This window comes from Toxotes jaculatrix, chromosome 13, assembly GCF_017976425.1.
Source record: "Toxotes jaculatrix isolate fToxJac2 chromosome 13, fToxJac2.pri, whole genome shotgun sequence".
Taxonomy (NCBI): domain Eukaryota; kingdom Metazoa; phylum Chordata; class Actinopteri; family Toxotidae; genus Toxotes; species Toxotes jaculatrix.
The window spans coordinates 18,698,953-18,722,248 of NC_054406.1; the positions used below are offsets into that span (position 1 = coordinate 18,698,953).

General features: G+C 41.6%; 1 protein-coding gene across 1 annotated transcript in view; it reads right to left on the reverse strand.

Annotated features, from left to right (window-relative positions):
- Positions 1-16,430, reverse strand: part of kcnk9 (potassium channel, subfamily K, member 9) — a 31,818-nt gene extending 15,388 nt beyond the window's left edge. Inside the window, exon 1 of the mRNA XM_041053646.1 lies at positions 15,692-16,430. Within this exon, the coding sequence (XP_040909580.1) occupies positions 15,692-16,304 (613 nt within the window). The 5' untranslated portion in view covers positions 16,305-16,430. The remainder of the gene's footprint in view (positions 1-15,691) is intronic.
- Between the last annotated feature and the right edge of the window lie 6,866 nt (positions 16,431-23,296).

The window sequence follows — 23,296 nt, forward strand, 5'->3', positions numbered from 1 at the left end:
ACCGAGACAGCAAGCTGAAAGATGCTAATACATTTTGTATGGCTATGCTCATCATTCTGAACAATCACCTGTCACACTGGAAACATGGTCAAAGTTCCCTGACATATTGTAGTACACACGTGGAAGAGTTTGTAACCACTGCAAAATTTCAACAAGAGATTTTCACTCCTTTGCTAATTATCTGGTTATTACCCTGCGTGTTGATTTCTCATTTTATTTCAATGATCAGTGTCTGCCTTGTTCTGCTCATTTGTGTTTTTCTTTTTTTAATCACATCCTTTATACTGACTGCTTTATTGTTAATTTGAGAGGTCCACCATATTAGTCTCTGGTACAACATCTTCTTATATTTTTTAAGTGACTTAATTGTGGTTGTGCAAGTTGCAAACAAAAAAAAAATCATTGAAAAAAAAATGAAAATTAAAAAAATAGACTAAATAATATTTCACTACTCCAGGATTATTTTTTTCTCTCCAGCTCCACAAACCCCTCTGAATCTGCTTCAGGGGATTGTAGTGTTGTGTTCTTGCAGCTGAACTAGAGAATCACTGGAAACCTGCAGCACAATAACAGCATCACTTCTGCTCAGTGTTGATAACTGTCATTAACTTCAAAGCTTAATCTCCTTGCTCTTCCAATAAAATGTCAATTAAACCTCTGGAGAGAACATTACACTGAACACATGCGACAGCAGCTGTAGCTGTGCAATCGTTACAGTTTCTTCAGATATTTAAAGACATGTTGCGTTCACATCCTGGAGCCTGGTCCTGGCAGGACTCTGAGCTGTCCCAGGTGTCACTCTATATCCCCTGTTAGGCTTCACCTAATGAAGCTCATTGCCCGGCATCGGGAAATACAGCCATTGAGTGCTGCTAAGCAACAGGCACCTCGCGCCGTTCTCGCTAAAATCACCTCCCCAGAGAAACTGACACCACTTGGCCTGGTGTGCCCTGCTGCCTATCTACCAACAGACTTGTAACAGGGATATGTTTTGCTGTAGTCAGAGGGTCATCTCAAACTGATGTCTCTTTTTGCAAGACGCAGATATGTGATTTCAGTCCCAGCCCGGTCTGTGATTATGTTGAACCACAGCAGCCGGTCAGCCTTCACTAATGGTCAGCTAGTCACCTCTTGGCTCCTCGCTACAGCTTGTTTGTCACGTGGCCTCTTAAGGCTGACGACACAGAGCAGGCTGGCTTTCCAGTTTTCCTCCTTTGGTTTTGTATCTCACATCCCTTTTTGTGGCAATTACTTCTGCAGCAGATCAGTCTTTCTAATACACATGCAATGACTTGAGACTAATCAAGCTTTTTATTTACATAAATTATCATATGTATCGCAGTTACTTTGCACAAACCGAACACACCTGCATGCATAATGGTGCAGCAGTCACACAACTGAGCAGTCTTAAAGAGCACATGTTGCATATCATGTCACAATACTAAGTAGGCTGCACGTTATATTCCCTTTATTTATCATGCATTGATTATCATATTATTAAGAACTAACACACAGCAGTGTCGTTTTATAACGCAAACTGCAGGCGATGCTGTGAGAGTTGTAGGTCTCATCCCGCTGGTTTATTTGTTTTGCTTTTTTTTTTTTTTACCTATGTAATTCTACTGTCACTGTGCTATCACACTGTATTTGTTTTCCAGCCTCCGGGGGTACCGCATTTAGTATCAGAGACACTACTCATGTATCAAAAATGCTAGCGGACCACACACTGTGCACAAGCCGCCAACGCTGATTTCATGCTGCTGTTCCATGGCAAGGAGACCACACACTCCCACTCTTTCTACAGATGGAATAAAGTGGTTGTGATAAGACCGTGTGGGAGTGCATTACAGTGCAGCGCTACAGAGGGAAGATGATTGTCAGGGTCCAGCAGGAGAGAATTAACAGCAGGTGGTGGTGATGGAGCAGCACTGGTCATTTGCACTCTTACTACACCTGCTGACAAATTACATAAAATACCCCAGAGTTTGATGCTCATGGTGATTGGAGGGAATAACATGTCAGAGAGGAAAATGATCAGAATGTTTGACTGTAGGAACAAAGTAGGAACATAACAATAAGATGAAATGCAAATCCTTCTTGTGCCCTGAGCTGCAAGGAGGAACACCCAGCAGCTTGGCAGCTGGGTACTGTGTCATGCTGACTCACAGCCTGGGGCGGCCATAGTGGATCAAAATGCAACTAGCAGCCAAAGGATGACGTGAGAACTTCTGTTGCAGTGCCCAGACTGCTGGGAAATGTCTCTTATATTCAGGTAATGAAGCTCAGAGGTCTTTAGGTATGACAATGAAAGAACACAACAGATATCCTGACAGTGCAAGGTGCTTAAAGGATGGTGTTATTCTATATTTTCTTTGTCAGCAAATCCACAGGAAACACTGATAACTGCAATGCATTACTACATCTCTCAGTACTTTCAGACTTCCTATGAACACCCAATTGTTGCTACTAAAGACAAATATATCAATACACACGTCTAAAACTCATAATTAACACATTCTGTCTTGTTTGTTTCATCTATACACAAAGTGAAATGCAAGAATGACAAGATATGGAGTTAGGGAGCATTACATAATGTCACCTAACCATAGAGAGTCAAAGAGAAACCAAATCTTCAGAGTTTTGTTCCACAAATGAGAAAACCTCTTTCAGGTTCCCACTAATCAGTATTTCCGCTGCCGTAAATGAACATTATTTCCCATAAGCCCTAGCTCTTCTCTGGCTAAATGTCACAGCTCAAAAACAGAGGCAAGTCCGCGGCCAAGTCAAGGGGTCATGGCTTGTTCAGCACCTGTCGTTGCCACCTTGATGTTGCCAGGCAACCGGCTGAGGATAGCTGTTTCCCTTTGCTTCCAGCCACGATGCTAGGCTATGCTAACCACCTCCTGGCTTCCATCTCCATATTGCACATATATGAGAGTGGTATTGATCCTCTCAGCAGTGGATTAATAGACATTTAGAGAAATAGTGAGTATTTACAGCATCAGGACAGTAAGCTGTATATGTGGGATTGACTCAAAATAGTGCCAGTGTTTTAAATACAGAAGGACAATGTCCCGCAGCGCCAACACAGCAACATCCTTACAACTAAGTCCAGCAATGCAAGAAAAACCAGGAGGTTATAAACAAGCAACAGGCAAGACAGATATCTTAAACCACTTTATCTATAAGGTGGTACAACTGAAAGTGAGCTCACTCAAAATGTTGGTTAGAATTAAAGTTGTAAAACTTTAATTTCCCCTTAAAGATGAGGCCCTATAATGTACAGTCCTCTATATTTCACTCGGTGACAAAGAGCAAAGTTTATCTCAGCTTTTACATTTCCATCTCAAGTTGTAATAAACAAGAATTATCAATAAGGCTTCCTTCCTCGCACATTCAACAACATTTCACGTGTAAATGTCTTTCAAAGGTAAGGTTATGTCAGTATTTGATACAGTTAGTGCAGAGTTTAAAAACTCAACTCTGATACCATCTAGTCTCATATATAATGCAGCCCAGCATGCATGTTTTAACATCTCCTATAAGTATTTTGATGAAATAAATGCATTCATATTTTTGTATAATTAATAAGCAGACCTCGTTGCACTGGGTGTCCTTCATGCTATTTTTATTTTCATGAAAAGTCATGAGGGTCATGTCAGATGTGACACAGGCTAGGTTAAGTTATATAAAGTTATTAATGTACAGCAGTATATTGGTGCAAACTTTTCTCTTCCTGTTTATCAAATATGACAAGTATTGCCATTCAGTGGCAGCACATTGTGCCAGGATGGTATAAGGTGTGCTTGTTTTATTAACTGCTGAGTTTATTGTATTTTGACATTTCTGGCAACCAGAATTTCAGAGATTCTGAAAACAAGACATTTGGGCTGCTTAGTCATAGTGATAACCCCTCAGAGATATTTAACAGCCCAATTTGGGGCCTGCGGGCTCCTTTTGTTTTTGTCTGCCATGGTATTGATAAGCTCGTGCTTTTTCTCCTCTTATTTTGAAAGTGCTGTAAAATCCTAAGCATAAAGGCTATGGAACATACATTTTGTGAAGCTAAAAAAATATAGAGAGAGAATTTTAGGGCACTGTACAGCACAGCACAGGGAAATTTAGAAAAAATTGGCAAGATGACTATTTTATTTTTAAACAAATAAATTTGACAGGAATGGACATGGTTCATGACATCTGTGAGCAAATCAGGGATAAAGCAAAGTGGATTTTCTGCCTTTTCAGTTGCCTGTGAAAAGAGCACCGATGTAGCACAGTCAGCAAAGACTGTGAAGTCTTGTAGGAGCTGGCTGACCTGGAGACACTTTCAGGTACAGCAAAAGGAGCTGATATATTTTTTGGCAGTGGAGAGAGTTCTGGAAAAGAAGAATCTGAAGTGGGAGAATCTGGCTGACATTTCAAATGATGGAGCCACACCAACGGTAGGTAAGAAATCTGGCCTCACTGTGCTGGTATCAGACAAAATCTGTGAGTTTGGGGGGAAAGATTTAAAATAGCCACTGTATTTTACCCCAGCATCGGCTCTGTGCCAAATCAATCGGGCTTATTGTTGTTTCCTGTATTAACAAAAGGTGTTGTCTCACTGTCAGGTCAAAGCTCTGCTGGGTGAGATGTGATTCACAGTCTGAGGATAGGTTGTACCACCAGAGGGTGAGAGGGCTGAGCTGAGGGAAAGTTCTCTGTCGGCTTTTTGAGCTGAGCGATGAGATGAAGATGTTTCAAGCAAGAAAGGAAGGAAATGTTCCAGTGCCCACGGATGAGAAATGGACTTCGAGCCTGGCTCTTCTGGTGAGCGTCACAGAGCTGCTCAAAGATTTGAGTCTTCAAGTCCAAGGAGGTGACAGGTGACATGCCAACTTTTAACATTCATATGATCATGAAAAATAATATAATGTAATAAGTATAATATTATGAATTGTGTTTAGTATTTCAGTTTCCACCTCAGCTTTTACATGCCTGTGTTTTTTATGCCCAGATTCTTACACTGTTCCTCTCTTTTGCTCGTGTCTCCACATTCAGGAAATTTGGCCCATTTCCCCAGTCTTACAGAGGAAGGCTTGATGGAAGACAATGTGCTCAAGTACATGGACACTCTCAGCAATCATGTGCTGGAGTTAAACAGGCGCTTTGAAGATTTCAGAGACAATGCAACGGCCTTTGAGCTATTTGCTCAGGCTTTTTCTGTCACTGCGGAGTGTACTGCACAGTGAGGAGCTTCAAATGGAACTAACTGAACTCCAGTGTGTTTCACAACTCCAAAACAAGGTCAGAGCTCTTCCCTTACTGGACTTCTACAGAAAGGTGTCAATTTCAACATAATAAAAAAGGCTACTCTTTAATCTGCTTAACAGTAAAGAGTAACCTTTTTATTATTTTTGAAATTCTGCTTTAGATTTAGATTTTAAATTTCTATAAAACACAATACATTTTGCAAAACATCAACATTTATTTTTGGCCGGTGGCCCACTATCCAGATTAATTTTTGGCCCTTCAAAGGAGATTTGGCTGACTCTGATGTTTAACATTAAGTCATGCTTGTTATTCTTGGAATATGTCTTCATTTACTGAGTTCTCCCTCTGTCTTCTTCTCTCCTGCAACATCCTTCCCTCCATTTTCTTCTTCAATATTCAGCTAACATGGCTTTTCTCTGCAAGCTGCTTAAGAAGGACAACACCTGGACCTCAACCACAAACAGGCGCTATGGTTCATCAAACAACAGCTCACCAACCCCACTCTCCACTCATGCTGGCCTACTTGAGCCTGGATGATCCCACTGTGCTTGTCGCTCTACTCGGCTTCCTCTATGCTGGAGTGGAACAGCCAGTCCCCATCACTTCAATCCTCTAAGAAACTCAGAGGGTGAGAGGAAGCCACTCACTGGCCTGCGGGCATTTGGACACATTTATCTCTATGGTAGAGGCTTCTCTCTCTCACACAGATGAGAAGATACTCGTAAAATGCTGGCCACAAGCCATCGACATTGTTGTGATGGATGAAATCAGTGGCACAGTGCAGAGAAGTGGTACTAACAATGATGGAGGAAAGCAGTAATGACAGTAGAGTCCAGTGAAGCTAAATATGCTGCAAACAGAATAATTCTGTCCGTTTGTTTCAGATTATCTATGTGTGCGAGCTGCTTCTTAATCTCTCATTGTCGCCTCATGGCTGCATCTTAGCTCAGCCTCGGGCTAGTTGCTGTTTCGAGGTAGATACCCCTTCGAGATGACTGACAAGTGTTGAGCCGGGAATTAGACTTGAGGAGAGCAAAGCAAGATTTACAAATGTACGCTCTGCCCAGAGGTGAAAAGTGAGATACTGTGGCTTTGAGGGTTCTGGCTTCAGGTTGAGATGTGCGGCTTATCTCGGCTGCTGTAGATGAACATTTTCACATGCCATTCAGACTTCTCAGCACAGCTGTCGCTGTACATTACTTAAATCAGGAGAAGAAATTCAGAACTCTTTTCTGTAGTTCAAGGTCTTAGTGTGGCATTTCAAATTTCAGGTTTGTTGCAGTTTGGGTCTTTAATTTGTAATAGTTTGGTTATGTTATAAACAAGCAAACACTTTGGCCAGATTTTCTAAAACTTGCAATCAAAAAAATGGTCAGTCAAAGTTGAACCAATCAATGATGTGTGTGTGTGTGTTTACAACTGAAAGTTTGGGTCATTATTTTACTGTTTTCTCTGTGCCAAATTTCAGGGCAACTCATCCAACAGTTGTCTAGATAATTAGATAAAAAGTCAGACAAAAAGTTTCAAATGCTTGAGAACAAGTCAGGGGATCACAAAAGTCAGCAGAAATCATCCTCCGCAAACCATGAAGAAACTTTCATGGAAATTCATTTAATACTTGTTGAGATGGTTTGGTTTGGTTTGGTTTGGTTTGGTTTGGTTTGGTTTGGTTTGGTCTGGACTAAACCAATGGACTCACCGACCAACACTGACATCTCCACAGGCATGCTGCTAGAAGGGCTAAAAGAATGGTCAAAGCCAATAAAGCAGAGGGCAAGATATCCTGATTATTAGTCTCTTACACTGATCAAGCTCTAAAAACACCTCCAATATGAAACAAAGGCTTTGTGTGTTGTTGCCTCCAATGCTAACCTGAGATAACCCTTGATGATGTAATAAAAAAATAACGTCATCAGGGTTATTTATGCTGAGTTCGAAAAGCTCCCTTCAGAGCCACAGGCCACATTATACAAGAATAGTTCAGACATACTAAAGTCCTTTATATCTCTCTTTTGGGCTAATAATATCTCATGTCATTTATTTTTTCAGGGAGGAAGCTACAGGGGCAAACTGTGCTGCACCGAGGGACCTCGTGTGCACAGTTTACCCTCTGAGCAGTGAAAATAGACCAGCCAGCTCCAGAGAAGTGACTCCCACAGAGAGCATCAGCACCACAGGAACACATTCCCATCGATCTGTGTGGAGACCTCCATCAAGCTCCCGGTAGGACACTCTGGCAAAGTGAAAATAATCTCCTGGCTACAAAGTGCAACTAGGGTGAAGGCTTCAAATCATTTTTCAATAAGCAGCAGTCAGACAGTATATTAACAGCTCTCTTGTTTTGGGAAGAAAGGGTGAGTACAGACTCATCCGACATTAGGTGGAATTACAGCAGGCCGCCAAACAGCAAGGTGTTAATTTACAGCAGAGATGTGGTCTCACAAACTGGTGACATGCAAATAAAATCTCAAGCGAATGAAACTGCTAAACACTTCAGAAACACTCCAGTAATCATTGATAGAGTTTGCTGGATACGTCCAGGTAATATAACACCAGAGGCGACAACAGCAGAGGAATCTGCACTTATTTAGGAAATGGTCCTACTTGTCGTTTTAATTACTGTTCCTCCATTAAAGCTAATCAAACAGAAAAACAAGTGCAAGGCACTGTTATTTAAAATCCAGACACAAATACTGATGTAAACAAAAACGTCTTTAAATGAAAGACTTGCAATATTGCAACACATTCATCAAACACCCTGAGCTCATGACTGGTCAAATCAATTAAAATGAACATCAGTACCTCGTATTATAAATGAATTTAAAGCGAGGCAAATAAATGTTTTCTCTGTTTGTGACTGAAATAATAACTTGAAGGAAGAGTTTTACATTTTGGGAAATATGCTTATTCATATTCTTAACGTATATGAATAAAACTCACGAATTAACACGGTGTTCAAAGAACAAAGAGAGAAAACGACAACAGCTGAGGCTGATGGGAGCGTGCAGGTATTAGGTCATAAACAAACAATGAATAAAGAACCTGACCTGATAATGGCGCTCGATGAAAAGTCAGGGGATCCACAAAGCTATTATAATTCATACTCAGTGGAACATGAATGTGTGCTAACTATCATTATAGTCAATTCAATAGTCCCAAAGTTTCACTCAAAATGAAATGTCTACCTCATTCTGACACTGTAAGAAAAGTCTGGGGTCACCAAAGTCAGAAGGATTCATCCTCTGGGAAGCTTCACTACAATAAGTTATGAGCCCAGGAAAAGTTAGAAGTTTACTTTCACAGAGCAGGTTGCTGTGTGGTTTATAAAGAGGGCGAACTGAGTTTTATGTTTTGTAGCCTGTCAAATGATGTGTGAAGAAGTGTGTTTTCAGTCAAATAATGTAAATTATTCATTCGTTTTGCTAAGATGACTGCTGAAGTCTTGCCAGATCAGTGAAAAACACCTCCACAGCTTTTACAAACTGCTCCTGTAATTGGAGCGGCTTTAATTGGACCATTAAAAAACATGACACAAGCCATTAGTCATTTTATATATGCACACCTGTTATGAAACTTGGTGTTGTGCATTATGAATGAGCAGATCCCCTGGATTTAAAATATGCTCAGTCATTTTACTGACTGCTGCTTGAGAAAAGATGTCATGAAGTCCTGTGTCCTTGATGTCTTGAAGATTTACATAATCCATACTAAGTAATGGGAAACCCAGGGTATTACAGCCCGTATGTCATCAGGGAAATTCAGATGAGCATGAGGGCTTATTGACCAATCCTGGTGGTTGTGCTTTTTGATGTTCAAGTGAGAGCATGAACAAATGACACCAACACAGCTGGAGAGAACCATCAGCAGGTTCTCTCTGGGAAAGATTGAATCTACATCCAGATCTCTTATCAGTTCCTGTCAAGATGCAACGTAGAAAGATAATCTGTGTCTTCCCCTCCCTCACACACACACACTCACACTCACACACACACACACACACACACACACACACACACACACACACTCACACACACATGGCAATCACTGTCCACATGCTTCACATGCTCCACCAAACAATCCCTGTTAAGATTACGATGTGTGTTATCACCCAGAGGATAACTCATTCTCTCTGAGTGGACTCTTCCTACTCGCACGTAAACTGGATTTACTGGGAGACCACGAGTCAAGAAATTCTGCAGGGAGACACACTGCAAGTGACAGCTGCTGTGCAGCGTAATGGAAACTGTGACTGGCACAATAGGTACAAAGACACGGCATCTGACTCATCTTCACAAAGCGCTTTCATTAAAAAAGACGGCTGATGAATTTATCTGTGAGAACGGGAGCCACTTGTATAGCACTACTAAACAGCAGCATTTGACTCTGCTATTATGTAAATATTCACACACGATTTTCAGACCAGTGACTCACGGTAAGCTGACGTTTGGGATATTTATTTGGGATTTCCTTAAGTAAGTTCTTGACTCAGTGTGGGCAAAAACATAGACTGAGCTTGAAAACAGTGTTTCACGTCCTGTATTCAGGGGTAATACGTACCATGCATCACATTAAAGCTGCAGTAATCAATATTATCATGTCAACACCAGATCAAATGATTATATCTGATGTGAAAGGAGTTGCTCATAGTGAAAAACTGGAGTCTGCAGTTTCCCTCAGCTCTACGGAGCATTTTTAGCATTTTTAGCTCATAGTTTTTGTTTCCAGATAAACAAATGTTTGACTTAACAGAGAAGAAAAAGTGAAGAGAATCGTGGAGATTTGTCACAAGTTCATGCTTGCGTTGCTTCATAACTGCTGGATGTGTAGAAAGTCTAATGATTCCCAGCATGTTAGCGTGTCAGTGAGCACAGCTTTAATACACCGCAGCTACATTTTTACAAGCAGAACCGCAATACAAACATTTAGGTTATTTTCAGTTTCTGTAGACTTTAAAAATAAAAATGTTGCTTTTACTTGTCTCTCACATTGCTCCAACACTGCTATGTCGCTATTTTACTTTGAGGTGTATACTGTGCTTTATCTGTTTGACCATTACATTTGCTGAATATTGGCCTTTAACTAAATTTGACACATTACTTCATGAACAAAGTGTTCCAGCCTGTAAAACCTCCAATTAACTGGAAATCTCAGAACACATTTTTCATTGAATTATTATTTGCAGCAAATATAATCTTCATTAAAAAGCAATTATGTTTTTTTGTGTGCCATTTGATACAACCTTAAAGTGCTGCTCACCATGATTAAACTTCATTAGTCTGCATTTCAGGAAGAGTTTTGCTGACGTTTTAGTACAAAACCCATTCAAAGAAAAAAATAAACTATTACTGGTCCAATTTCAGTCATACGTTAAGCTGCATGTCCACTGTATATACACACATGTTGATATTTCCAGATATTTAGCAGAGGTGACTTTCAGCTTTTAAAGCCGTCTTTAGTCTCCCAGCAACGCCAGCGACTCAACACTGTGAGAAAGGTACGAGCATATACACACTACTGCATGCTGTGGTCGTCTAAGCGGTTTCGTTGAGAACACCTTGAGTTCACCACATGCTGTCATCACTAAGTGTCACATTCGGTGCAATTAATCACAGGAATAAACAGAGTCAGCTTGCAGGTCAGTGTGGATGGAGGGGTGCAGGGGAGGGACTGTGCGCAGTGCTTACAACCTCATCATGGCAACTGAGATGGGCCCCTCAACACAGCTGCTCTGACATGTGCTAACAGTATCTCAGCTGGGCTCCAGTTTCAGACCTCCGGCCCTTTTTTTTTTTTTCCCCCCTCGTTCTCGTGTAGTTTATGGAGGAGTGATGATAATGAGGACGAGCGTCTGATCGTGGATTGCCAGCAGAAGAAGTTGCCTAGAAGTGAAAATGTTACTGTGTTTAGCCTGATATCAATAAAGCACAGTTAGACGAGGCCTGAGGCTGCAGACTAACTAAACGCTGCTTTCCCCCCATTAGCACATGTGGATCCTCTGTCGAAGGTGCAGGCCTGAGATTCAGCCTTTTTCATACTGCAACTACTACTGCTTCTACTGTACATCTACTATTACACTGGAATTATACTATATATCTATCTGCCAGGTGCACAGTCAAAGACATGAGTTTTGGTACAAATCTCTACTGCTGCTATTTTTACTGAACTAAAGCACCTCATTCAGTGTTTACAGAGGCTAACGTGTTTTTATGTGAATTTGAAGAAAAATAATAATTTGTGGCTGGTACAGACAGGCTGTTGCTGCCATAACTACTACTACTGCTGCTGCTACCACTGCTGCTACTACTACTACCAGTACTACTACTACCACAAATATATTTCTCTACTGCTACTACTGTTACTATTATTATCACCATATTTTCTACAACATCAGTAATTTCTTCTAATAGAACAAAAGTCTCTACAAATAATGGCAGTTTCTGTGATGAAGTCTGCTGCTGACATTATATCACCACTAAACCTACCACTGCTCTTACTGCAGCTCCTGAGACTTTTAACAGCTCTTGGCTGAGCGATTACTACGTCCCTGAACAGTTTGGTCCAGCAAAACTGATATCAGCATTAAAATCACTCCAGAAATCATCTTTGCTTCTGTATATGTTTGACTTCATACTGATATGTTATATTTACTGCATGTTTACCCTCACCTCTAAATTTTTATCATGTTGTTATCTTGCGTCAACTAATTTTGAGTTAGATGATGATGATGAGAACACTGTCCCTCCAAAAAGCTGCCATCAGTGTTCAGCTGGGTTCAGACCTGGTGATTGAAAAGGCCACAACATATGATTCATAAACTATGTGAGTCAGCCTGTTCGTTTGTTCCTTCACTTTTTCCTTTAATGTGTCACCTGCCTGTGATAAGGGCTGCCCAGTTAATTATAACAATGGAGAGTGCTGTAAATAGTCTTGGAAAATTTATACTGAGTAAAGTTACAGCTCTTCAGCTTTATAAGGACTAAACGATAAATGTGTAAGGCTGTATTCTTCTCTGTGCACATGTGCTGCTGGCTTTTACAGCTCTGTGAAAGCCACCAGCTGTATACAGTTGCCAGCTGAACTGTATTCTTACGTTTCTCCTGCAGGTTTTAGTCTTTCTTGTGATTTATTCTGTTGCTAAACACACGCATCCAGTAGTGGGCACGAGTGCGTGGCACCACATATCTTAATAGACATCTCTGTATGTTATTTTTTACAGTCCCACATGATGACACTAAATTTAATTAGTTTCCACAAACAGCTCATAGTTGACACAGTCCAAATTGTTTCCTTATCTTTGCAGTTTCATTTTGCACAAAGCTAGTTTCACTTCTTTGGATGAAATTATTATTTGAAAATCTATTGATCTTCTGCAGTGCAGAAGAACAAATCCAGCTTCATTATCTCTAAGTAAAGTTTCTCTGTTAAGGAATTATCAGGTGAGAGCGTGAGGTGACAGATCTCATACTGACGGCTGAACAGTATGTTTGAGTTGGGCCTTTCCAATCATCGAGTTAACTCAGCAAATCAAAGCTGCACTGTCTAAACACCCTGATGGCTGGGTCAAAGGTCAGCTGCCAGCAGTTATTAGCTATGGATTTAACCAGATGAAATGAATCCCTGGCTTCTCTTCACTGTATAAAAATTTCCTTGGTTGTAAAGGTTAGAGATGTTGACACAAATCCAACAAAAACATCAAAGCCAGCAGTGCAGTCGTCCATCTCCCCCCAATGTTTTCCAAGCTGTTCTGTTTCTCACAGACCAGAGCTCTTCAGTTCTTACGTAAATCACAAATGTAAACTCCTTCATTTAAAAAAATACAGAAAAAAACCTCCTCGAACAGCTGGGCACGGCAGCTTTTAGCAAAGGTAACTCAAACAGGAGCAATTAGTGCCTTTGTTGGGGACTATTCTCAGATGGTTACTACACATGTGCATTAACAGCAGCGGAACAGTGTATTTGGGACTGAATCTAAATAAACTACAGCACCCGTGTTTATCCTAATGAATGAAGGTGTCACCCAGTGCAAAAGTGTGGCTCATTAATGTGTTTTAATAGTTTGGAGAAGCTGAGCTCTGTGACACAGAGGACACAAAGACGATGCTGATGTTAGTAGGATCAGTTCATTGTTGTTTGATGTTCTTTTCATGGGGGTTTGTTAATAATAAGAAATGTAGAGAAAATAATAAAATATTCTCTTTAAGAAGAGATGAAACAAGATTCCATTGACTGTGCAGGAAATTCTGTCAATATCACAGTGGAAAGAGTGTTTTTCCAATTTGATCCACGTGACAATATGTGAAATAATTAAATTGATGCTCAGAGCAGTGAACTGTGTTCTGTTGTGAAACAAACCCCTCAAGAATTCATTTGGTTTGTTTTTAATTACAATTTGCTCCGAAACATTAATTCAGAGCAGCAGAATGTTAGAAAATGATAACGCAGTCATGGTCCAAGTTGATGATATTACTTCAAAACAGCTTTCAGCCACATGTTGCAGGCTTGTTTTACCACGTCACAGTGCGTTTGTAAAAGGGAGTTAAATCTGGACCTACAAACAATGAAATCAAACTGTTGTAATCCATAACAAACAGGACTTTTTCTTTCCTGCTTTTCTGCAGTGCAGTCTGCTTCAGCTCGGTCTCATCACTGTCACCATGAGATAAATCCTCTGTCCTTTCTGAACAGCTGAGTGCTGACTCGCCTCTTTATACCCGCGTTTATCTGTGAAAACAGCCATTTAACATTCTTGTACGTTTTGCAGGAAAAGTCAGAAACTGCCCCCTGAACTGCTGCTGCTGCTGCTGCTGTTCAGAGTATGATAATACCTACAGAGCTGTTTCCACACAGAGGAGACACAGCCCGCTGCAGTAAATGTAACCACTTCACAGAAACATGAATATTACAATGGCTCTCGCTGCTGTAGCCTAGAAACAACCGAGGATCCACCTTCTCTGCTCCGTGCGTTCGTCCCCTTTTAAGTGTTGCCCGGCAAACTGGAGGACAGGCCCGGTGCATTAGTCCCCCCCCCCCACTCCAAGCTTAAAGTCCTCATCTTGACAGTATCTGACTTCCATAATGGAGAAAGCGCGTCTCTGTGACCTCTGCGGGAAGGGGAGTTCATTTTAAATGTCGTGCCGCGCACATAATCTAGTTCTGATTGAAAGCTTGGATTTGAACTTTTTTTTTTTTTTTTTTTTTTTTTTGATAGCGCCACCCACGTTAGAATTAATTCAATTAGCTCGAAACTTAATTCAGCAAAGCTTCATTCAGTGTTGTGGTGATTAGACTGCAGAAAGGACGGGGGTTTGATTGTGGAGGGTAAACAAAGAGAAACTCACGTTAACCCCCTCCTTCACAGCAAGGAAGTAAATCTTAATGACGCAAATGCATCATCGCACGGAGCGTCAAACCGGTGTCATTCATGTTTCCTTTTAGGGGAAAATGCTCAAACATAAATGCATGTGGTTTTAGTTTTTATGACCACCAGCTCTTATCTTTATCTTTAATTTGTTTACTATCACTAGTTGTAGTAAGGAAGTGATCCATGAACGACCCCAGACTGTAATGTGCATCTAGTAAACATAAAAATAAACAATAAATATTGCATTAGATGGACAAAGTGGAGCAGGATGTCAGATTTCAGCTGAACTCAGAGGAGCTGTCCCTTCAGCACCACAACACTGCCTGCTGCCTCTCCTGATACTGCCCTCAGCCAGTCCCGTTCACACAACCTGGGTCTTCTTTCTACAGCCTTTAAAAATTAATAAAACATACACACACATATCTCAGGATGTGTTAAGACTATAAACTCGTTATACTGTGTCAGACTTTCAGCTACATCCCCCGGTGACGCACCGTAAACAGCACAAGTTGAATCATAACGTAGTGGAGCTGGACCAGAGGAAATGATATGTTTGCCCTCACAGTCTTCTGAGTGCAGCCGAGCGTGACACGCTACGTCACCCTTCCGTTTCACAGAGGTGGCTTTCAGAAGTTAAAAAAAAAAAAAAAAAAAAAAGGTCCAGATGATACTCATGTTTGGTGACTGTGGTCAACACAAAGCTCCAGCCTCGCAAAAACAACAACAACAAAAAAACACACACACACACGCACACAAAAAAAAACCTCCCCCCTGGACCACAGAGAGAGCTGCAACGTGTTGCTTTAAAAACTTTATCTAAAGACTCGTGGCTCGGTGTAGTCTAAACGTCTGTGATCAGGTCGCGTTGTTAGAAGCTGCTCTGAATGTGAACATGTGCTCAGGCGCAATATCTGCCTACAGACCGTTTTATTGCCTAGAATATGTAATTGTCCCCATAATAAACCATGTCCTCTTGCGCAACAGTGATAAGACACCGAGAGGCACCTGTAATGATGATGGAGGCTCTGTTACACTGGTGTTAGAGGCTGGCACTCATTAATAGAGACTGGGACTTACCTATGGTGGTTATGACCGTGATGGCAAAGTAAAATGACCCTGCAAATTTCCACTGCACCCCGGCTCTGTGGGGCTCAGCCTCCATGATGATGGTCTCCAGTTTGCGGTAATCATCCTCGCTGATGTTATATTTCCCCTGGAGACGCTTCTCCTCGGCTTCCAGCTGCTCTTTTTCCCGCATCTCGAAGTCGGACTCCAGGGCGTCAAAGACGGCGGCCCCGACGAGCAGGTATGTAAACGTGCAAATGATCAGGGACAAGGTCCGCACGTTTTGCCGCTTCATGGCCAACAGGAACCGGCGACCGAGGGGCTCATGTCCCCTCGGATTCCCCGGGAAGGCGCAGCAAGCGTGGGAAAAGCCGTGTGGACAGCGCCTGGAGGCGGAGGCGCAGAAAGGTGCGCTCCGGTGACGGTGGCCGCGGTGGACGCCGGAGTCGGAGCAGCGGTGGAAATCCCCCGCCTTGTGGTGATCCCGGTGACAGACCCCCAGATCCTGCTCCTGGTTCGCGGAGAGACACAAGAGACTGCTCGATCGCCTGGACCAGGAGCCCTGCAGCCGAGAGACCCTGCGCAAGACCTGCCCAAACCAAGTCCTCCCGGTGCGCAGTGCCATCAACAAGCTGCTTCCAAGATCGCCTGTTGGTCTCTGCTCTTCTCAAGTGAACGACTCTGATCTGAATAAATGCTTCCAAACACAGAAAAGATGGTTTTCTTCCTCTCCTTTTGATGCTCCACTCACTTTGCCTGTGATGTGAATTAAAATGTCCTATAACTGAGCATCTTTCCACATGTCTCCAAGTTTCAGCTAAACACCAACCTGTTCATTGTAACCTCATCAGCATTCAGGCTATTTTTAGCAGCCATTCTCCACATATAGGGAAGAATAAAAAAAAATCAGTTTACTGTCCGTGAAATCCGTAAACCTTCCTCGCAAACAGCGGACATCCTCTTCAGAAATGTGCTGAGTCGTCGATAAGGCGGCAGAGTCACAGAGTAACGGAGAGGAACAGCAAGTTGGGAAATGGTACTCACACAATTCGAGGTTCGTCACATCAAACAAATTCACAGCCTTGTTCCCCTTTTCAGCTCACTTTGTACATGAGAGAAAATATTCCAAGCACGCAACAGATCGTGGTCGACAACAGGTTCCATCGCAACGAAGAGTTTCCTCAAATTATGTCTTCTTTTTCTTTTACTGTGGGGAGAATAAGCAGAAGTCGGAGCGGAGCAGGAATAAGATACTTTAGAGCTCGAACAAACTAAATGCATAAAAGGATACCGCGCGCTCCGTGCCTGCAGTAGCTCTCATGCTCCGTTGCGCACATCCAAGCGCGCCCCAAAGCTCCTCTGCCGTACTGTCTGCTCATCAGTTTGATTTGGAAAAACATAAAGTTTAAAAAAAAAATAAAAAAATTACAGGCTACATGTGTTTTCCCTCGTCGTGCGGGGGCCACTGATTTAACCATGCGTGTCACGAACTGCTCGTATTTTGAAGGCTCCACATTTTATGTCTCCACGCACTCCAGACTCTAATCGGTGGGCGTTGCTCCTTCTGTCTCTGTGTTTTTCTCTTTTTCCAAGTGTCACGATTCATCCGAGTTCTGGCCTGAGCATCTGCATACTCTTGGAAGGCTTTCTCTTCGGGAGAAAATCTGCTGGGGCACAACTGACTGCGTCTTCCCACCCCCCACCTCCACACACACACACGCACAGCTCACACCGCGCGACCCCTCCCACAGTGACCACTCCTACTCATTATCTGGACAGAGAGGGTTTACTTAGGCTCAGATGGTCACATCCCGGCAGCAGCGGGGAAATCTGCGCTCCAATCCGGACTCGGTGGCACATGTCCGCGCGCTGTCCATGGTGCTGAGCAGGAGGGAGGCCAAGTTACTGTAAAGGCACTTTGAAGCATCACGTGTAACAAGAGGGAGAGAAAAAAAGTGAATTAAAATAGATAAAAGACTGGATTACAAACTGGGAGACAACTGCCCCAGGGCCCAGACCATTAAGGGCACTAAGCATCCCAATGTAGGCCTGAAGGGAAACCTCCCAGCATGCACCGCAACAACAGACTGAAAGTATTTATCGTTTGAATTTGTGATTATTGAGATTAAATATAGTTATACTATTACTGAAGTTGAGTGTTGGGGTTTACAGTAGACTGACTCCGGTTCAAGTGGACTGGTTCTTATTCCAAGACCTGTTGCTAAATCCTGCTCATTCTATTGTCTTGTAAGTATTTGAGGGATTTTATTCTTAGCATTGATGCCACCAGGGCACATGAAGTCAAACTTTTACATTATATGTGATCTTTTTTTTTTTTTTTTAAATGAAATAATCTATCACAGTTTACAACTCATCTTAAACAGTTTCCCTTGACTTGTACTTAATTTCTCCTTCTTCCTAAATAAAAGTGGTAAGTAATTCAAATACAAAGTAGAGGGAGTTTGAGTAAGTTTGAGCCCTGGGGCCCCCTAGGAAGTTAATCCAGTCCTGCAGAAAGACGACAAAAAGGGGAAAAAACAAAACAAACTCTTGTCATTTTTGTGGACAACAGGGCAGTCTGCCAGATATGAAGAGCCTGTTCCACAACCCAATTCAAACCTCAAAGTGCTCTTGAGCAAGGCAGTTAATCCCTCGCAGCTGCAGGACTGCTGTTATGTAACTGACACATGATCCTGACAGCTGAATTTATCTCCTGGCATCAACAGAGGACGGCATCACGGTGAGAATTTTACAGGAAAGATTTGAAAATAAATGGCCCCCGTCAGCCAAACCTAAAGATTACACACGCTGAGTCACACTCAGTTTAAACAACCATTATTACTGATCACATCCTTTTCAATGAATCATGTTTTATTTAGACAGATTTTGCCCGGTTACGTCTGAATGATTTAGTGCCTGTTTAGACTGCCTGAAGTTGTGAAGCATGCTGATGAGGATCATGCGATATGACTGAAAGCTCCAGAGTTACTACATGGAACTCTTGGTGAGATTGTTTTCTCATTTGTGAAGAAAAGTCTTCACTGACCCACAATTAGAAATTATTTTTAAACAGGAGAAAATTATCGAGTAAACCTCCTGAGAAGTCCTTCCACTTACTATGTAATGTACAAATGAAACTGGGAACAACATCCACCCAGCAGAGTATATGTCTATACCTTTACATGTATATACTTTTTTTTATATCATTGCCTGGAACACAGCCACTAGTCTGATATGACTTGTGGAAATGGGAAATGGGACACAGTCAGTGATGTTCCAGGTTGACACAAGAAAAAAAAAAAAAAACCCTCACTACTCAACCATGTTGTTTTAACTGAGTTATTTAAGTGAGGCTGGATCTCCCTTACACTACAGGTAAATTTTTTTTTTGCTTTTTTATTGTCACTTTAAAAACAAACCTTAACAGCATTTTTTTAAATACCCAAATTTTAGGGGATGTAGGTGGAAGTAAACAAGATCTTTGTCCAGAGTGAAGTGAGCGATTAAAAAAAGCAAATGCGAAAGCTTTTTTTTTTTAATGATTGTCTGAATCACTAATGTCGTTTTGTGTGTTTGTGTTTTTAAATGCACTGATGTAATTTCCTCTTCTGTGAGGCTTTTAAAGGTTTGCCACAAAGGACTTGAGGGATTCTTTTTTTTTTTTTTTTTTCCTGTCTGACTAATTTTAGGTTTGAAATGAAACACTTAAAAACTAAAAAACCATCCTCTCTACGCTAACAAAAGTCGTGTGCACAGACGTAAACACACACGGGAAAAAAAAGAAAAGCTCATCTGAGTGAGAGGCTGAATGCATGCAGCAGCCAATACATCATCCTCAGCGTTTCATAAATGCAGCCATTTAAGAGTCTAAACAGCTCCACTAATCAACAGTGTCTGGATCTGTGGTTGCTCTATATTTAGCTCCCCACTTCTCACATCGCAATTCTCTGCTCAGCCCACCTACAGAACTCCTAATACATTTCTGGAGAAGCTCAGAAAAAAAAAAAAAAAGTTTAATAATGGCAACTGCTTAGATTAGTCTCCATGGTAATGACACCGAACTTACAGTATCATCACAGCGCTCATCACACAGGCCCCGCACAGGCACAGAGAAATCTTTTCTGAAGGCTGCATGACGGCAGAATTTCTCTACATATGATCTAAAGTGGCAGCAGAGAAATCAGACGCTAACAAAGTTGCGATGAGTGAGGGAAGTTGAAGAGGATTAACTGACTGATTCCACGAGCCCAAACTAAAAATACTCACCACAGTCTGGATATACAGTATTGTCTCTTAGCTGGTTTGTGCTGCCTGTTGTGTGGAAAGGTGCCATACATCATCCATACATCACTGACAGGAACACTGACAAGGTATTTACAACACACTGCCTCACAACAGAGAATATAAATCACCAAAATCAATACATACAGAATTTGGTCATTTTAACTTCAATTATTCTAATAAATGTGTCATTAACTCCGTTGTTTTCTCAAATTTGAATCTATTATTTAGATGCTTTGTGTCATTTATTATATTTTAGTGATTAGTGTCTTCAGAGGACATTATTGATTAGAAATGTTGGTCTTCATATTATTTTCTTCCAACATCAGGACTGAACTCAGACTCTCAGCTTTCAAGCCAACGTGGACAGGTGCCACTCACAGTATGCAGGTGCCTCAGATTGGTCAAACAACGAAGCCAGTTATCAGTCAGTTCCTTATAGAAAGCAGCCAAAATATATCATTTAGAAAAGCAGAAGCTGTACTAATGCTCCCTCTGTTCTGAAGGCGTGGAGGATTAAGTATTTATTTATTTACTATCTCTTTTTATTATTCTGTTATTCTGTTCTATTATTATTGTATGATTCTGTTACCAAATAGAAAACAAACAACAAAAGGAGTGTTTCTTAAGAAGCCGGCGTGTGGCTCACATCGCTTCAGCAAAGAATCAGAAGCAGAACACTGTGACGAGCTGAGTTAAACATAAATGGCCAGAACAGGAAAAAACAAAAAACAAACTGCGGTCAAGGTCATTTCTATCAGTGAGGACACAGAGGTCATGTTTTCAGGGAAATCTGGGGACCGCCGAGACTCGAGGAGGAGTTTAGATCCTACAAATACACACAAACAGTTCTCATTCTTATCTTTTTTTCAATCGATATGTATAAATAAAATGATCGATTTCCCCCCCAAAAAAGAATTTTACTATTTCTCCACCACAATTATAGTCCTGGCAGTGTGGAGAGGGGCTTTGAAAGTTTTGCCAACATCAGCAGGATGAAATAAATAGAAAATATAATGTCATAGTTAAATAACAGCAGTATGCAGCCTGTATGCTGTTGTCTAATTTGAAAAAAAGTGAACAGCAAAAAAATAAAAAATAAAATCAAGGTTTACTTACAACAGTTATACTTGCCTTTTCTGGAGTTTTCAGCTGCATCTTGTGGTCTTCATCAGTGGATGGCGTTCAATCACTTGTCATGGAAACAGCTCAGTTGTCATCATGTGACCTGCACACTCGCATGGTAACAGGTGGTTACTGAAGCACCCACAGACTCCCGTTCAGTCATCGTCACCCTTTCTGATGAGGACTTGTCATCATGTGACCACAGTTCCATACCACGAGGCCACGAGGTGACGACTGTGCAACCCCACCACCAGCTGATGAATACGGTGTGACGCAATTGAAAGCTGCAGAAAAAGCTAGTAAGTGGACCTCGAGTTATGATCCCCTTTTGTCAGAAATTAAGTACAAATAAATGGAAATGGTACTCAGATAGCAGCTTACTGTTAGAAGATAACAAGCAGCTGAGAAGCTGAGCTTTAATGTTTTCTTGTTGCAATTAATAGTTTGTACATAAGTTAACACAAGGTCCCACTCATTAGCTGTTTATAAAGCTTTCATATGCATTTTCTTGGTCACCAGTGAATGAATTTAGCTTCATATGCGACCAGCTGGTGACAATAGAGCCATGTGCATGACACCTGAACAAACTTTACTTGGTGTTAAAATGATCAAACTAAACAAAAACTCTCTTCACCTTAAATAACAAAGACTTTGCTAAAACACAAACTCAAGTTTGAGTTCAGTTGTTTGGTGTTAATTTGAAGTGATATGGAAGGTTAGTGAACAAGGTGAAGGTGCCATTTTTCATTTCATGGGGACTTTAACTGGAAGGAAGTTCTTACATAAGCTGCGGTCGCATTGCCACATTTTAGAGTTCAGGTTCGGCTTATTTCATATCAACCAGCTCGTGTGCCGCGGCAGATAGCTTATTAATTAAGTCAGACAGTCACAGTGGATCAGTAAACATGCAGTGGATGAGGACTCCTGTGCGTTTCTCTGCCAGGTTTTCTCTCCGCAGTGCTGCAGGCGTGAGAGCAAAAGAGCAGCGCAGGTGTCAAAAGGCTCGTCTTTCTTCAGCACACACCCTAATCCCCCCCCCCCCCCCCCCCCCCCCCCCCCCCCCCCACAGACCCCTCATCACTCCACCACACAGATCATTTACATATCAAGGTTGCAGATGTATAGGAGTGGACGTGACTTACCACTCGATGCTGAAAGAGAGGAGAAAGGGACATAATTGAACTCTGGCTTCTCTGAGATTCATTTGCATGAATGTTTTCATGCAGAGTGACACTGCACTGTCTTCAGCAGAGCTCTGGGGGATTTCTTTGCCACTAAATGAAAGTCTCTTGTTTCCCCTCCAACTATTCGCTGGTGTAACTATCTGAGGCAGGGAGGAAGTGCATCAGCACAGATTGATGGATGATTGTTGGGCAGATTGCAATCAGACGTACAGGTACAATATGCTGCGAGGTAATGAAGGTTGGTAGCTAATAATGCAATGTCCTTTTTTTTGGATAAGAAACCTCATTTAAACTGTTCTGGACATCCTCAGCTCTGGGGAGGTCAGCTGACCGTTGTTACTGTCATGCTGTCTTCTTATGAATCAACGTCTTAAACAGAGACAGTTTTTCCCAAATGGACAAACTCAACTGAAGTACTATTTTGCACAGGTACAGCACTTTCCCCTTCAGCCAGTCTGTTAGCGGACAGAACTAGAAGTGGGAGGAAAGTGAGAACTATAAACACTAAACTATTAAAGAAAATCTAATGTTTGTTGAGGTTGTCAGCCAGGTCAGTCTTGAGATCAATTGAAATAATGAGAAAGGAAAAACATCTAATGCTGATGAATCCCTGAACGGAGATTCAGTGCTTTTTTTGCTGGCAAGTCTTGATTCTTTACTTCCTCTGCACGGAGAGGCGTCCATGCCAGACCCCAGGATTTTAATTAGAGTGAAGAAGGTGAATCTATGCTCTGATAAGTGAGGAAGGGACACTCTCGACTGCAGCCCCGCTTTGTAATTTGGGCTGATAAGATGGGAGATACCTTTACTGAAAAAGGTCGCTATAAGGTTCAGAAAACAATATGCAAAAGACAGAATTTGCATTTGATAGGTGAGGCTGCACAGACTGTTCTGTGCTCATTGTTGGTCTGTGCTCACAGCAGCACAGAGTCCACACTCTCACATCAACACAGAAACACTTCAGACAATCCTGTTTAATTGTTGCACGCATGAGTCTACCCACTTAGAGCTGATTGTAATTTTTAAA